The 18,858-nt window shown below is 39.1% G+C and overlaps 1 protein-coding gene across 1 annotated transcript in view; it reads left to right on the top strand.

The window, feature by feature from the left end:
* LOC145402060 (uncharacterized) overlaps positions 1-12,001 on the top strand; it is a 100,047-nt gene extending 88,046 nt beyond the window's left edge. The window contains exons 7-11 of the mRNA XM_080274161.1: positions 361-525; positions 5,887-6,311; positions 8,439-8,645; positions 9,599-9,724; positions 11,816-12,001. Coding sequence (XP_080130287.1) covers positions 361-525; positions 5,887-6,311; positions 8,439-8,645; positions 9,599-9,724; positions 11,816-11,968 — 1,076 coding nt within the window. The 3' untranslated portion in view covers positions 11,969-12,001. The remainder of the gene's footprint in view (positions 1-360; positions 526-5,886; positions 6,312-8,438; positions 8,646-9,598; positions 9,725-11,815) is intronic.
* The last annotated feature ends 6,857 nt before the right edge of the window (positions 12,002-18,858 follow it).

Genomic DNA, 18,858 nt, shown 5'->3' with positions numbered 1-18,858 from the left:
GAGAGAGAGAAATGATGATGCACAGGTGAAGGGAAGCTGGGGAAAGGAGGGGAGAGAGGGAGAGAGAGAGAGAGAGAGAAATGATGATGCACAGGTGAAGGGAAGCTGGGGAAAGGAGGGTAGGATATTGAGAGAGAGAGAATAAATACATGATTGGGACGAGGGTAGTATTCTGTCACACTAATGCCTGACTACAGTATTTTATTCAGCTGAGTCGTAGGAACGAGTGTTAAGCAAAAAATATGTTTCCATCCAGACGTGAATTAGGAACCTCACACTGTTTTATTTAGCGTACAATGAATCACAGAAACCAGAGTAGCTTGTTAAGTTAAAATGCATTGCTCTTCATCGTTCTTGCAGGTCTGAGCCAGGTGGGACTGTCCGAGTCTTGGGCGGATGATTCGCGTTCGTCGACTAGCACCACAACCCCCCAAGCCAGCAAGGAGGACCTGGCTGCCTTCTACCACGACCAGGACATGGATGATGATGACCATGATGACCAGCAGCTGCCTCACACAAGCCAAGGTAATTATCTTCATTAACTGTGTGCAGTAAGTGACATGGACGACAACAACCACCAGCTGCCTCACACTAAGTAACGGTTTCCATCGTTGTTGGTGTTGCTCTGTCCGTCGGCTCATCTTAACGTGAACCCTAAGAACTATAATGTGAAGTTGCCATCTACCTGCAGCCCGTCATCCTTTCGAGGGATAGGGAAGGAGTTCAGGTACCATTGTACAACTGGACAGTGGAGTCACGTGGGTATATTGGTGGCACCATGTTAAGTCAGTCCTCTCCAGCACTTATCCTCCTCCATCTTTTATTGCGTTTAATAAGTACTCTGTATTTGTCACCTTTTTTTTTTTTTTTTTTGTGTGTGTGTACCCTCTCATGATCAGGACAGCTCTAGTATTCTGTGCCAGCAAATGCCAGACAGTTATATCCAGTGAGCAGGTCAGAGGGGTCTGAGTGTTAACTCTCACCACTAACTCAGAATCTGGGTGACATGCTTTTTAGAGTGTTCTTGCTCCTGCTAGGCAGTTTTATTATACCGAGGAAAACCTTTCATATATATATATATATATATATATATATATATATATAAATACTGAAAGATGCAAGGGGATGCCGACCATCATTGTCACTTGATACATTGCTGCCTACTTCTTTCACCATTTTCATTCTTTTCTTTTCTTCTCTTCTCTCCTGTTTCTCCCATCCTTACTGACACTTTTTATTACTCTTCATACGACCGTAACTCAAGTGGCTGCACACTGAGTGACAACCTAATGGTTTCCTGTAAGCCAGGAAACCATTTACTACAATGGATGGTAACCATATAGATAAATATCAGGGTGGTGTGGAGCCTACTGTGGTGTCCCTGATGATTGTGTGGAGAGACGGAAATGTGGCGTCCATCAAAACCAAATCTCCACACTTTTCCCCGCCCCTCGCTGTGCCGAGGTGCTGTCTACCAACTGGGAACATCGGTTCACTGCACAGGATGGTCCTGCAGGGCCAGTTGCTTGCCTGCGAGTCGGCCAGACACAGTGGGATTGCTCAACGACAAGAACAGTTTTGAAAGTCAAACCTATATCTAACCTCTCCAGTTTGAGCAGTCCATCATGAGTTGAATTAAACAAACAGAGAGCAATCAAAAAATGAGAATGTCCCTGGTGTCCCCTCTCTCTCTCTCTCTCTGGAACGGTATTCCACAGGGAGATTAGCAATTTGAGGGAATGTCAGGTTAGTGGGGATCCCCAGGTCATAGGTCAGGCGCAGGAAGCACGTGGGGACGTCCGTCAGGTGTCTGTGAGGGGGGAGGTGGTAGATAGGAATGTAGTCCAGGTGACGGGAATTAACTCAGCTCCAGTACCAAACAGACGTTCGACCAGTGAGAAGTATAACGAGTTAATAAATATAATATACGGAGGCCAAGATAGATATATTCCTTCAAAACCGTTTAGAACTAACAATTCAGAACCAAGATGGTTAAACAACAGATTAAAATCTCTCATAGGCCAAAGGAAAGGAATATATAGAAAAATAAAACGTGGAGAGGAACACTTACGTAACCGGTACACAATTTTAAATAGAGAAGTAAAGAGGGAGATAAGAAAAGCAAAGAGAAGTTATGAAATTAAGGTTGCAAGTGAATCAAAAGTAAACCCCAAGGGTTTTTATCAAATGTACCGAACGAAAAATAAAGATAGGATAGGACCACTCAGAACAGAATCAGGTGACATTACCAGTGAAGATAAAGAAATGTGCTCCATCCTAAATAATTATTTCATATCAGTATTCACCAAGGAAAATCTAAGCCTGGTCCCTCAAGCAGCAAATATTTACCATGAGAATACGGAAAATATTCTTAGTAAAATAACCATTAGTAAGGAGGACGTATTGAAAGAAATTAACAAGTTAAAACCTCAAAAATCGCCAGGTCCGGACGATATATATGCAAAAATTATAAAAAGAAACCAAAAGAAGAATTATGTCAGCCACTTTTAACGTTATTTAATGACTCTTTAAGTTCAGGAGAAGTTCCAGAGGCGTGGAAAACCGCAAACGTAGTGCCCATCTTTAAAAAGGGTGATAAATCAGCTGCGTCGAATTATCGTCCGATAAGTCTAACGTCAATAGTAGGAAAAATGTTAGAGTCAATTTTGGCAAATAAGATTAGAGAACACTTAGAAAGATTTAATCTTATAAACGAAAGTCAGCACGGATTCAGGCAAGGACGATCCTGCCTCACAAATTTGTTGTCATTCTACTCGGAGGTCTATGAGGCAGTAGATAGCGATAAAGTTTACGATGTTATTTATCTGGACTTTAGTAAAGCTTTTGATAGAGTCCCACACGAAAGGTTAGTTAGAAAGGTTCGAGCACACGGTATAGACGGCGATATCTTAAAATGGATAGAATCCTGGCTGAAAGGACGAAAGCAGAGAGTATTAATAAATGGAAATAAGTCGGACTGGGGATTAGTAACTAGCGGTGTACCACAGGGTTCAGTACTCGGTCCCTTATTATTTATCATATATATAAATGATCTAGACTTAGGAGTCAATAGCAGAATCAGCAAATTTGCCGACGATACAAAAATAGGGCGTATCATTAACTCGACTGACGATTGCCATTACTTACAAAAAGACCTCGATACATTGTCCAAATGGTCTAAAACTTGGCAAATGGAATTTAACGTTGAAAAATGTAAAGATACTTAACGTAGGCAAGACCATTGGAGATACTAAATACAGCTTAGATAACAAAGAAATTAGCAAATCGGAATGCGAGAGAGATCTAGGAGTTATGATTAGTAACGACCTTAAACCTAGGCAACAGTGCATTAATGCGAGAAATAAAGCAAATAGGGTCCTAGGATTTATTTCGAGAAGCGTGAGCAATAGATCATCTAAAGTAATACTGAAACTTTATCTAGCATTAGTAAGGCCACATTTAGACTACGCAGTACAATTTTGGTGTCCTTACTATAGAATGGATATTAATTCGTTAGAAAATGTACAGAGAAGAATGACTAAAATGATACATGACGTCCGGAACCTGTCATATGAAGACAGACTGAAAAGACTAAGTCTGCATTCGCTAGAGAGGCGTAGAGTAAGGGGAGACTTAATTGAGGTTTTTAAGTGGATGAATGGTATAAATAAAGGAGATATTAGCAAGGTACTTAAAGTGAGCATACAGGATAGAACTAGGAAATAATGGTTTCAAACTAGAAAAATTCCGTTTCAGAAAGGAAATCGGTAGAAATTGGTTTGGTAATAGAGTAGTAGACGAATGGAATAAGCTACCTAGTAAAGTAGTTGCTGCCTCTTCCATTGAGAGTTTCAAGCATAGGCTAGATAAGCATATGACAAATAAGGGGTGGATATAGAATAAAGAAAATATTATAACCAATACTAATTAAAAAATAAATTTTCTTTTCAGGTTACACTATGATAGTCTCTATTCTCTCTCTCTCTCTCTCTCTCTCTCTCTCTCTCTCTCTCTCTCTCTCTCTCTCTCTCTCTCTCTCTCTCTATCTATCTATCTCTCTCTCTCTCTCTCACACACACACACACACGTTGTGTAAACCACGTTGAGTACAATCCATTAATGCATTGCCACACACACACACACACACACACACACACACACACACACACACACACACACACACACACACACACACACACACACACACACACACACCACGTTGAGTATAATACATTAATACATTGATACACACACACACATACACACACACACAACGTTGAGTATAATACATTATTACATTCTCACACACACACACACACACACACACACACACACACACACACACACACACACACACACACACACACACACACATCCCCAGCAGTGACATTAACCTCACATCCCATAACCAAGACGATGTCCAGTGTGTTTCATCTCAACCTTGGCACATTCGTCAAGGTCGGGAGTCTGAGCAACAATTTGGGTCACACTCCCAGCCTGCCATTCCTCTTGGCTGTATCGGGTGTGATACTGGGGTTGTTTACTTTTCAGGTTTAGTCAGAGACATTTTCCCAAATATATGACCTTAATCTGTTTTCTCACATTCCTGTGTTGGTTAGTACGGTATTCCTATAAGCTGAGAGAAGCTTTATAAATTTCTCTACCCATAGATGAGTCTCTCCGATATGATTCATCAGGGAGGAATGTGACAGGCATGCTTTAAATGTGTAGTAGATGCAGCAGCAAAATAGACTATCTCTTACTGTGGCTACTGTGCAGTTGCACTGCATTTGCTTTATGAATGAAACATAAATTCATGTAAACATGATTTTGCAGTACAGTATAGGTTTTGAAGACTGATATATTTCCAACATAAAAGCAGTTACATGCACTGTATTTTGTCATTCCTGTTTTATAATATTACTACTCCTATCTCTGGTAGTTAGGATAATTCTGTTCTAACTGCAGTGTTCTTACATCTTCACAAAAATCTTGACAAACACTTAAAGACATACTGTACATCAGACCCTTAAGTCTGTAGGGAATTTGACAGTATATTCCTGGGGATAAGGGAGAATCATTACTGGTAGAGTATTCCCAAATTGTTAAAGGAGAGGAATGTTTTGAAACCCCCCTTTTTTTTTTGTCTTAGCTAAAGGTGTTGTGACCCTACCCACTGACACTTGTGCATAGCTTGTTATCTGATATGGCACAGGAAGGGACAGATTGTTCTAGTGCCTCCTTTCTCTTTTGATTAGTTTCTTCAGGAGGTCAGAGAACTTTGTTCAGGATCTCACAGTATGTGAATGAATTTGGGAAACTTGGCCAGGATGCTGATGCTGGATAATATGCAAGTATGTATCATACCTTTTCATGAAAATATTTCCTTTGCTTCCTTTAGCCATATTTGCACACTCATAGGAGTTATTTGCAGGACTGTAGTCCAGGGTATCAACTTTTTCAGTAAAACTCGTAGTGCAGATACAGGGAACAGGTAAGGTAGGTTTATAGACAGAAATGGAAGGTTAACAGGCTGCAGCAATTTTTCTCTTATTTACTGTGGACATGATATAAGAACAGAAAAGGGTGTGAGAGAAGATAACTTGTAATGATGACTTATTGTATCCCATTAACTTTGTCTGTTTGGTGATAAATTATTAATTTTTGCTCTTTACTATGAGTTGATTTCTTCAGCCTAGGAAAGGCTTTTTATATTGACATTGCTAATGAAGGCAGTTCTGTACATCTAACCTCTCAAGTTCAAAAGTCTGTCCTAAGCTGAATGAAATAATCTGGAGGAGAGTGCAAGAAGAAAACATAGAATATTAAAGAAGTTGCAGTAATTTGCAGGTTGCTTTTTCTAATTGGTATTTTTGTGTTTAGCAGGTTTAGAGCGAAAGAAGCCAGACAATGCAACCTTAGACCTGATGGCCATGTATGATGAGGTTGATCTTGATGAAAACACCCAGTCCAGCTCAAACCTGGGTGAACGGATGAAGCGTGTACAAATCAAGTTGGAACATCCCGAATTGGACCAAGCTGGAGGCAGTTCTGACACTGAGATGCAGCTGAATGACCACCTGCCCAACCCTAGTTCTGAATTTTTAACGGAAGAGGAGGTTGTGATTCACCATGAGCCACTAGAGATGGAGCGAGGGGATGGAGCAGCACGGATAGGTCTGCGTGATCCTCTGGCACAAGCGGTGAAAGTGGCACAGTGCTCAGATCCTCAGGGGGCAGTGGCAGGGCTGCTTGGTGGCGTGAGGATGGCGGCTCAACCGCAGACTCCTGCCACAGTCCATAGTGCTATTGTAAGTCACCTTAGTGTTTAAACGTTGTACACTACCTTGCTGTAATTTCTTCAGTGACAGAAGATTGGTGTTCCTTGGCCTTAAAGATCAATTGCCCTTGAGGACTTATAAATCACAGCTTTAATTTATATAGTACAGCTGCCCACTGATGTTAGGTGTGTGTAAGCCACAAGCTGGCTGCTGCAGTACACACATGCATACTCTGTGACCCGATATCCATCCTTTCATGATTTGGATGAGTCAAATGAGTACTGTACATTAAAGAATGAATTCCTGCAGTGAGGCATATGATTTGATGTATATATTATGACATGAGAAGCTGTGTGGTTCCTTGTATTGTTAAGGTTTACTTGGCCTCAAGTTGTGCGTGTATAGGATTTGAGGTGTGTGGTTCGAGTGTTTGGCTGTAGGGAAAGAACTGTCTGTGCCTTGCACAGAGTCAGGTAGGAGTGGGGAGTGAGGATGGATCAGCAAAGTATTTCTGAGGATGTGTATGAGGAGTGCACCCCTTAAAAATGATTGTTAGTGCTTAGTGAAAATGATTTTATCCTTGAAGCAATATGGAGCATATTAAAAGAAAATGCTTGGTGGAACATATTAAAAGGTAATGGATGATGGTTTACCTGTGTAGTTGAGCTGAGAATTATGAAGCCCTGATTGATAAGTGAATTTACGAGTACAGTATGTGCAACTCATTGGACCAGGCATTGTTGGTAGTTCTCTTACTTTTATGCCTTCGGCTTCTATGTGTGGATCCTAGTCATCCTATTTATTAGAGACAAAGACAGTTAAGTTGATGATATTATGCTTGTAAGGTAATATTCATGACAAGAAGGTAATTGTCTAAAGTTAAATAAACAACTTGACCTAATTAGGATGCAAACAATGCAAGTTGAAGAATAACAACTTAAAGCAATAGACATTCTTTTAGGTTTCAGTTGAGAGAGCATCATTATAAAATAACAGTTGATCTTCAGAGATACTTAGTAGATATAGCTGCTGTGTTCTAGTGGGTTGGAATGCCTGCTGTTGATAAAAGGGTTAAGTTTACAGTCTCACCCAAGGGTCATTGACTGACATCAGTAGGGGCATCCAGTCATATTGTGGTGCATGCTTCAACAAAAGTTCTTTTAAGAGGGGCATTGCCGAAGTTCCTCTCCAAGAGGGGAGTGTATGGTGTAAAAACTTGATGGAGAATCACAGTCAACATTCACTGAAAATACATTGGATGTTTATTCATTATCAGTTTTATCAGGAAAACCTTTAAAGCTACAAGAAGTAAGAGAATGCCCACATTTAGTGTACAGTATGTGATTTTACATTATCATAGTGTATAATACTTCTTAAACCCATTGATTCCAGGAATATGTATTTAATTTATTCTTGCCATATGACAGTTTAATTGGCTTAGAATAGAGTTTTGAAACCGAAAAGGTTAGATGTAGCCATGATAAACCCATTCAATATAGGAGGGCTTTCCTGAGTTGCATAAAACTTCCATTCATCCATCCATCATCCAATCCTACTTTGCCCCATGAGGAGCATAGGAGCCCGGGGCTAGCCAAGTTGGTCCTGACATTTAAGATGAGAGTGACCAGCCTCACTCATCCCTGAGTGGCATTATGTGAGCAATAAACCCCAACCATCCCTTGGATGTAAACCTTCACTGGCTCAATCCGATTGGAGCACCGCAATTACCCACTAAACCACCAGGTGCCATAATTTGTCCATATGGTTACCACCCAGTGTAGTAAATGGTTTTCTGGTGTACAGGAAACCATTCGGCTTGCCACTCAGTGTAGAGTCACCCATAGGCAGAAGGAACAGGAAAGAATGAAGGAAAGAAAGTCAAAAGAGGGAGTGCAAAGTCACCTGTAGGCAGAAGGAAGAGGAAAGAATGAATTAAAGAAAGACAGAAGAGGAAGGAAGGAAAGGAGGGAGGAGGGGAAAGGGCAGACACCCAAGAGAAGCACTACATCAAGTGACTGGATGGTGAGCACCCCCACCTGCCTCAGAATAAAACTTTTATGATGTAAATAAAAATACTGAAGAGTACATCACCTAAATTGAAGGGGTTAATTGTTAATAAATATCTGAAAGCAGACTGATTCTGTTTTCTGTTTTCAGGAGGATGGTGGCTTGATTTTGCTGGGTCTGGCCGGAGGAGAGGCACCGCAGGACTTTCCCCATCCTGGTCCCTCCCACCAGTCCCAGCCCTCATCACCCCCACCACCAGCCACCCCCAACAATCCATCCTCACCTCGCCCCTCTGCATCACCTCAGAGACCTACACCCCCTCGCAAAGTCAGGAAGTACTCCAAGCAGGATTTACTGGTGGGTGACAGTTTTAACACTTGTGTTTTATTTTTGCTGCCTTCAGTGTTTGGTGACATTTTCTGGGTTATTATTACTACCTTCAGATGAATTTTAATGAGCTTTGGAGAGCCTTTTCAAACTGGAGGGGTTACATATAGCTTTCCTTAACCCCTTCACCGTGATTGAAGGAGTCTTATAATCTGGAAAAATCATCTGGGAGTCATGAGACTGAACTAAAAATAAATAAATATTAAATAGATAAAAAATGTGACCAGAATAAAGAAAGTGAATACTTTTCTGTTTGCCATTTTGATTTTCTACTGATAATCTTGTGCAGATAGTTTTGCTTGTGGAGCCAGGATTTTGAATTCTTGAATTATGTGTTAATCCGGATGATGTCGCTTTTCTTGTTTGTGCATCCTACCTCACCCCATCCTAAGGTGGGAAGAAATGTTGAGATAATCATAACAGTGTAAATGAGTTAAGATGATTTTGCTTTTAAAGTGGTGTCTGGATTTTAAAAGCTTGAATTATACAATATATATAATTACCGTAAATGATTGTGTGGGCCATTTTCCATGGCATGCTACTTGAGAGTTCTCATTCATTTATAGCTCCCTTTTTTTGTGGATCCTACCTCACTCCATCATTGCAAAATCACCATCCCATTTTCATGCAATTGGCCCTAAGCCTGATTTGTGAGGGCCTCATAGGTATTAGATCCTGCCAGGCTGTTTCATTGTAAGGTAATTTACCTCCCTTGAATCAGTGTTTTATAACCATTGCAATTTGTACCTCATATGAGGCTTGCTGCATGACTGGTGCAGACCTTCGTTGTACCTCACATGAGATCTGCATCTTGGCAAGAGTTAAGCCTGCCATGTTTCTTATGCTTCCTCTTTCCTTCTTTGTGGTTTATACCACACCCTAGCTATATATTCTGTCAAAATAATTCATCTGTTTCCTTTCAGTCGGCTCTAAACTTGATTCGCGAGGGTCACATAGGGATCAAGCCTGCTGCACGAGCTTTCAACATCCCAGTAGCAACGCTGTACAATGCGGCCAAGAGACATGACATCACCAGCCCCATGCAGCAGGTAACAGGCAGCCCCGATCTCTGAGAAGGTGAGAGAAGGAGGGAGAAGGGGTAGAAGAGGTGGGACTAAGAAGATGGATTGCAGGGTGAAAAGGAAGGAAATGCAATGGGAAAAAGAAGGAAGTGTAGAGAGAAATGAAGGGAAATGTAGGGTGAAAAGAAGGAAAGTGGGGAGAAAAGGAGGAAAATGCGGAGGGGGGGAGGAAAGGGGGGAAGTGCAGAGGGAAAATAAGAAAATGGGCCAGAGAAATGAGAAGTGAAGTGAGGAGAGTAAGCAGATAGTGGAAACTGAAAGAGAGACTTAAGGAGTTAAGAAATGTGAGAGAAGGAAGGGAAAGGGAGGAGGAAAGAAGTGCAAAAGAAAATAGGAAGAAGTGTGGATAGTAAGAAGTGGAAAGTAAAAAGAAGAGATATACAAGGGGAAGAGAGCAGGATAAGAAGAGTATGAGAAGGTGAGAAATAGACAAAAGGGAAGTTACAAACAGAGAGAGAAAAGGAAGGAAGGGAAAGAAGGATAAGTATGATAGTGAATGAGGAGAAGGGAGTTCATGATAGAAGGAAATAGGAAGAGAGAGAGAGGGAGAGTCTACATGTATTTCATAAGAACCACAGACGACAATATAAGTAAGAACTATACTCTAGCAAAAAGTATCATTTCCAAGTCAAGGTATGGTATAACAATCCATTACTTGGTAAGCTGCACATAATATTGTATGGGATTTGTTCATTATATCAGTATGGTTCCTCAGTAATGTACAGTAGTAAGTAGAAATTTTGGTATTTATATGTAATTTTTTTTGGTATGGTTTAGTCATAACTTTGGTTTAATCCATTTATTTGAATCAAGCATACTGGCACTGTACACAGATTAGATGTTAGCACAGTATTGTAGAAAGTCTTACATAGCTATTGCTGTTTGGTTGCATTTCATTTGACTGTTGTGTGATCAGTTCATTAAATAATAACATTCCTTTTTAAGTACAGGCGGCCCTTCACATTCTCAGAATCAACTTTCGCGGATCTCGCATATTGGCAGATTCCCCCTCTGTGGAGCCAAGACTAAATTTAATGGGTATGGTTGTAAGAAGTTGGGGAAAATTGTAGCTGATGACTTCAGGTCCCAGATATGGTTTACTAGGTACAGTATGCGCACATTTGCTCACAGGGGGTGATTTGCAGCCGTAGAGGCATTTATGGGAGGGTGCACCAAACATTCGCAGAAAATCCACATCCGGGGGGTCTATGTCCCCTAACCCCTACGAATATGGAGGGCCGCCTGTACAACCTTCCACTTCCTTATGTACTTTAGTAAATACACTTGGAGTTTGTAACCGTACCAAAAACTTTGTTAGGCTTCCTCACACTGAATTTTTTACATAGTTATTTCTTGTTCTTTTACTTCCAGATGAAAACTCTTACTGATCCTCCGTATATAACTATTTTGTTACTTATTGCTGTCATTGCTTATGACCACTAATGACTGGACCTTTTTCTTTTTTTTACTGAATCTGCTGCTTAGTTGTGCACAGTAACTATTACACCCATATTATCCATCTCAGTCACACTCTAGAGACTTATCTTCTTAGTCACTCACCATTAACTTTACCTGTACCTTCAGTCTTGCCCAATCAAACCCAGTTACTGTACTTACACATTTTCCCTCACACTCACATGTATCATCTTACACATGATTACATTTATACATTATCTATTCCATTCACACAGTCAGCTTTTCATGCTGTTAGATCTTCCCACTTACATACTGGACCATCATCGCATTCACTACACTGTTAGTCTCAGCCACTCAGAGTAATCTTTTCACCCTCTTTCTCTCAAACTCACTCACCCACTCTCCTGCACTCACACCCAAACTCACAGATGACATATACACACACAAAAAAATGCACACATGCATGTGTATGTGTGCATTTGCACACACACACACACACACACACACACACACACACACACACACACATACACACACACGCATGCACGCACACACGCATGCACGCACACACGCATGCACACATGCACACATGCACGCACGCACACATGCACACACACACACTTAAATTGCTCTTTGTTACAGGGTGCAAACAAGGACACCACACGCAGCAAAAGCAATCCGATCCTGGTAGCTGGAGATGGCAGCCAGTTACAGTGCCTGCCCCCTCGTTCACCTGCCCTGCAGCAGCCCACGTACCTTTGCTTCAGTCGACCCAGCGCACCCACCACCCAGTAGCTCTCTCCCCTTGTCTGTCAATCATAATACAATAAATCCCCATTTTCAGCCCCCCCACCCCCCACCAGCACTGCTCATCCCAATCAGTACTTAAACAGCAAATCCAAGTCACTATTCTTTGCATACTGATGGTGTTGATTTCCTGTGCACTCTCCCCCTCTGTCAGTTAGGAAAACAGCGAATTCTTATAATAAGTTACCTCTTTTGACAAGGTTTTTGCTTCTGCCATGATGTCCACAATTACCTACAAAAAAATTGTCTGCTAGTTTCTTTGCAACCAGTCGAGTTGCTGTGCCAGTTTTCCTAAATTTACAGTATCATTTGTAGAGGAAAAAGTTGTATGAAAACTGCATGTACCAAAGGTCCAATGGAAGCTGTAAGAGAGGGTTGGGATGAGAAAGGTATGTTGCTAAGGATGGGATATTTTAGTATAATCTTGAATGGAGCATAATATACAGTACAGAGCTGATATCAACCTGTATAGGACAGAATTATATCTTATGACTGTCATTAATGTAATGGAGTCATGCATTTGGTTAATAACAGCAAGGGTGGATCCAGAACTTTTTCATATGGAGTAAGTAGAGAAATTATGCTAACTTCTAAAAGGGAATGTTCACTGGTAACATACAGTACATCAGGTGAACCATGGGTAAATACAAACATCCCACAGGGCACAACAATGCTACTTTACCTTTTCCTCTACATTAATGTAACACCTATCATGGTACAGGTTGTTAAAAGCTGAAAATGAATATTACCAGCAAACATGAGAACTTTAGATTTTCAGAGTAGGCCACACACACCCTCCTGGCCTTCCCTCTGGATCCACTGAACTATAATTACAAAAGGATACTATTGGTCATCATTGTAGAAAGTTTATACTACAACAAGACCTCATTTATTTCTCCTCCCTTAATGCTATGTTTCATTGTTCAGATCCTCTGTGGTGTACAGAAAAATTCCCTTTTAAAGTTCCTTTGGTATGTATAAAACTGATTTGCCAACTTCCCCCAGTTTACAATACCAGTTGTATGCAAAAGGTTTAATATTTTGGAACATATTTCTAATATAATGAGGATCAATGGTATCAACTCTTGAGGACCATAAGGGAAAAGTGGAATTGTACATATAACCATCTGCCAGTGCTGTAATGAGCCTGATTTCCTTTCATTACCTAGGAAGAAGTCTTATATTATCAGTAGACAGATAAGGTATTGCTTTTGTGAAAACTTTTTTCTTTTTTTGCAAGTCCTGAAATGGCCAGGTAAAAGATTATCATTATATTTTAATGTACCGTTGGTTACTCAGTGCACTGTGTATGTAGCATTCTTGGCCATAGCTTATGTTTGTGCAGAGCTGTAACATTTATTATATCCTCCCCATTGACTTGTCACTTACTTTGTATTTTTCATCTTCTGGAGCCACAAATTTTTTTCATACATAGAGTGTTAGCAGATTTTATTTAACCAGTTTCCTGACAGTTTATTCAGTGATTGAAGTTTATGTATGCATAAAGTATTACATAATTGTAAGTATTGTATATTTTTTACATAGTTTAAAATCAATATCTTGAGTATCATACCACTATCTTGGCATTTGCCACCTTAAACTTAGTAGTAAGGATGAATATACAGTAGATGGGCAGTCAGCATTATGGTAGACACTGATATGACTGTGTTGAATACTGTACAGAATAATTGTCACTTTCATGCTGAAATGATTATGTAAGTGAATAAATGACAAGGTATCAGTGGTATGCAAATGTAATACAGTATTTTCTTGAAGTGAAGTATGATACAGAATATTGAATGTGTCAGCAAAGAGTCCACAACCTTTCTGCATAATGGGGGATGCAAATAAAGGCCTTAGTTGTGAGTGCTATTCCTGTGTATAAGTTTACTGTACGTTTTTAGATATTGCTAGTATTTTCACAAACCTTTACCCATAGACTTAAAAGACAGCATACAAGCTAGTTAATAATTTTTATGTAAACAGTATGTAACTTGACATTTTAGAGATCAAAGATAGTCGTTAATCCCCTTGACGGAAGGATGTTGTTTTTATCTTATTCTTGATGCAGCCAGATTTTATGGAACTTAAAAGGAGACATCTGGTTGTGAACTGGTTAATGAAGGGTGTATATAACCCCTCCAGAATGAAAAAGATGTCTGTGATTAATAAGATTACCTGGAAACAGCAAGAATAAAATGAAATACCTTCTGATTGGAGGGGTTAATTTCATCTCTGCAATTTGCAACAGCTCAATTATATTTTATGTTTTCCATTGCAGTCTTCAGTACTATAAGTGTATAATAATTCTTGCACTGATTTCTTTCTTTTGCTTCTCAGTTCTCAATACCTGATAAATCATATAGGAATTATCATGTTACATCAATATTGTAATATCTCTGACTTATGTTACTGATATTTGATAAAGCTTGCATATGTACTTCTGTTTTGCTATGAGGGACAACTTGCCTATATAGCAACATTATTTTTAAAAAATATATGAAAGTTTAGAAGTGTCTGATGTATATATTCATGTATTTATACAGTTGATAAAGTATTTTAATAAGAATTTTGATGTAGGTGTTAGAAACCATTTAAATAAGTTAACATCTAAATTATTAGTGTATTGCTTAAGATCAGTGCTCATACTATACAGAGTGAATGAGGCATTAGATGTTTATTTTCTAGTGTAACTTTATAATATTGCCTTCAAACACTGTATTCCCAGCAGCTGATTTCATGAATCATTATAGGCTGTATAGTACCAGTTATGGATCCCATTTTTTGTAGCAAGAATTATGTATGGTGATAATTTGTTTTGTGTCTTGCAAATATCATTCCAGTGTAACGTAACAAGTTATCCTGGTTGTAAACAAGAAAAATTTTCTTATAAAATTTTCATGTACTTTAGCTGACACATTATTGTTTTTGGAGTGAATTGATTTCTTTAGATTGTGTTTACTTTCCAGTTTTCTCTTTTATCAAAAGAGCAAGTCTTTTCATATAGGGATGTGTTGGTTCCATCACCTACCTTACATTGCAAGCAGCATTTTAGTTCTCATTACAAGGGAGCAGGTGGAGTAGGGAAGAGAGGATCTAAGAATATTACTCTAGATTTTAACCATACTGTCTATGAAATTGGAAATGATTGGATGATGATGGTGATGATTATGATGCTGGTGTTGGTGGTGGTGACTGACAACGATGATGATGATGAAACTGGAAGCTCATGCAGAAGTTTCAGCCTTTATAAATATAAAGATGAAGGAAGTCACAAGAACTAATTACAAAACAAAATTGTGGCATTATATTTTTGTGTGTTGTATTTCATCATCTCTTTGATATTAATAGTCCAGATTTCCAGGAGATCAGGTATGATGGTGTTTACTCTTTAGTACTATGCACTAGTCACCAAGTAAATGGTGAGATGGCAGTAAGTTAGTCAGTTATTGTCATTCTCTGATTTTCACCATCCTCTGGATAATTGAAGAAACATTCATGCAAGATATAAATGAGCTTCATTGATTTCTCCCAGTAATAGCAACTAAAACATCCAATGCCATATAACTCCTTACGAGAGATGCAGGGTCCAGAAACTAGGGCACCATAGTCCAGGACATTTAATGGCAAGTGACATGACTGTGCCTCTTGTATACGAACACTTCTAATATATATTGAGTAGCATATTGTACCTGTACTAGTAGTGTGAGGTGTTTTACAAGTAAAAAGATAATGAATATTTTGCCACCATTTGAGTACAGCTATCACCAAATATTACTGAAGTTCTCACTTTTTTGTGCTTTTCTTTCCCTGGTATCTGAACCCTGCCTCACCACACCCTTTAGGTGGAAAATAAAGTTTAGGATAATAGTGATGATGATAATTCTTACATGAACCTATGGAGCCAGATTAGCTAAGAAACGTGAACAGTTCCCTTTCATAACTTCATTTTTGTTTGCTGGAAGGACAAAAAACAAGGAATTTTTTTCCTCCTCCTTGATACTTCAAAGATGAAGGGGGAAAAAAAAAAGAAAAAAAAAAATTATCTTCTTGTAGCAATGATCAGTTTTTGCCAAAGAATAATAGAATTGGAAGGATTTTATGCTTGTTTTGTCCTTGCAAAAACAGATCTGAGTTATTAGGAGGAGCTGATTATAAACTTGTTTGTGAACTTCAGTCCAGGACCATGGTGGTCTAGCCTTAGGCTCCTACTTCTCAAGAGTGGTAATTTGGAACTGACTTATTGTTACCATTTTACATAGTCAAGGTCTGTAGGTTTGTGTACCATGTTCTATATTGTACCAAATTATATCATGTCCTGTCTTTTCTGTGTACTAATGTTGACCAAGAACTTAGATTTCTCCGTCTGTTTGATGGAAATTTTTAGCATTTTTGTTCAAAAATATTATCCAGACAGTTTTGTATTTCAATTTCTATTGTAAAAAATTTTGCTACTGAGAAATAAGTACCAAGTGCATTGTAACAATACATAATCTTATAAGTACCATAATAAATATACATAGTAATGAAATATGTACATATATCCCAGTTTATGTAATCTTATTTAAAGGAACCATTGTATTAGAGGCAAAAAAAAAAAAAATGGTGTTGTAAAGCAATGCCATGTTCCATATTGTATCCAAAACCAAGTATCATTAATGTAAAATCCATTTGTATATATGGCAGCTTTGAGGAAATGTTTAGTGTTAGTATTGTTCTGAATATATTTTGATGATGCCATGTTTTTTAATTAACTTTCTTGTCCATTTTTCAAATACTGTAATCCTTTATTGTCATTTTTTGCACACTAATTTCAGCAAAAAAGATAGAAGTTAAACAAAATATCTGTAGCCAATGTATAAGTAAAACAGTGGAGTGGAATTTGAAGGGTTACATACATAAATCTTGGCTGTTGCAGGGTATAGTTGAAACTAAGAATTTTACAGGCATGAATAGGGATAAGAGAATGGGTGTATAAATTGTTTCACTGGGCAGTCTCTTGGTAGGTCTCCTTTTTCCTTGCTTTTCTTTACCTTATTCAGTGTCATACCCACTCTGTTTATTAGTGAAATATAAGGTTAAGATTATGATGATGAGTTAGTGATGAAGGGACTTCTGCCAGTTGGGTATATTGTATTCTGATCTGTCCACTTTAACTTGGTCTATAATGGCCACATCTGTCTGGAATGTTGGGCTGTAATAAGAGATTAACAGTAGAATGTGGTACTAGTCACAAAGGGCTATGGATGGGATGTAGAGGTGCAGTATTGTCTTATCCTGCCATTGAACTCTAAGAAATAAACTACAAAAGGACAATAATCACAGTCAAATTAAGATGGACAAACCATATGCTCTTACAGACGTCTGTCCCATTAAATGAAGGTATCCCCTGCCGTCATGACTGTGACAGTGTGCAGTATCAACACTACATTGCAATCAGTTTAACTTTGCAAAACTCAGCCACACCCCAAATTTAAATGCAGAGCTGTGACTGGGTAGACCTAAAAGGTTGAGCTGGTTGAGAATGTTGAGAGGAGGGTCATAGGTGCGACTGTGGAGGGAAGAGTGCTAATAGGCAGACCAAGGAAGATGTGAGGTACGGTGTTGCAGAGAGAGACCCCCTGGCTGACCAGGGAAATGGTTTTAGATGGTGATATATTGAGAGCTGCTAATTGGTGAAAAGATTCACTTGTAAGATCAGTGGTCTGTACAGTAAATGCAAACTTCATCACGGAAGTAATTTCTGTCAATACTGATAAGTTAACTATTGTACAAGGCCTGGTACATGGAATAAATGTGATTCAAAAGAATACGGGATGAACTATAGGCAGACAAGTGACAAGTGGACCGCAGATAACAGAAGAGTATATGGGTTGGCTTGATCTATATGAGTACAGTTCAGCCAGTACAAGGATATGTAGGTAGATAAGAAAGTAGAAACAAATCATTAGTTGGGAGGTTATATGTAGGGGTGCAAACAAGAGATACTGCTGATGGAAGAGGAATGGCAGAGAGCTAACACCATGGGGTTCTATGAACACTGGTAACAGTTTCACGAGTGCTATACATGAAACTTATTTTTGTGTCTGTGTAGTAATGGGTGAATCTGAGAATGCAGAAAGTTTCCAGCTTGGGACAGAAGTAAACTAGAAGCATTATGACTAACATCACAAAATGGGGAACATGCACAGCAGGGGAGGAACATTTATCTGGTACCGGTACTTACTGACCTTACGGATGAAGATGAAGGGGGAGTGGGGTAGCTCTGTGGTAAAGCTTTTGACTCTGGACCGCAAGGTCGAGAGTTTGCGCTGTGCCCGGGTAACTGCCTTTGCTGGGAGGGTTAGCGCTCTCCAGTAACCGTAGCAGGGATTATGATCTGTCTAGATCTAGCTCGGGGGAATAATCTCTTAATAATCATGAGGGTGAATAGCCAACACTTTAACATGTTTTTACCTGAGGTGCCTGAGGGCTTCGATATTGGCATCTGGTCTTGGAAGCATCCTATTATGTTTTTGCCCTGCGTCGACTGGGTACAGGGGCTTGATACAAACTGCAGCTCTACAAAAATTCAATATATGAGACCAATGGGTATTCCCTAAACTCTGAATAATTTACGTAACATGAATCACGTTAAAAAGTAAGTGCCTACCCGGTACTTACATAACATGCATAAGAAAGGGATATTTTAACTCGAACCAATCAGTATACATCAGATACTTCTACAATTAAACTGTAATTTATATCAATATTATGACCCGTAAATAACCATTATATTTTTACATCCTTATCCCAAATCACACATACCTTGCAACAGCCAAATAACAACTACAGTAATAGTTGTAAAATGCTGAAATATCAACAGCAATTTCAGCAAT

Source organism: Coenobita brevimanus, chromosome 57 (assembly GCF_032717465.1).
Source record: "Coenobita brevimanus isolate Jiangsu-jjx chromosome 57, ASM3271746v2, whole genome shotgun sequence".
Taxonomy (NCBI): domain Eukaryota; kingdom Metazoa; phylum Arthropoda; class Malacostraca; order Decapoda; family Coenobitidae; genus Coenobita; species Coenobita brevimanus.
This window is presented reverse-complemented; position numbering and strand designations above follow the sequence as displayed.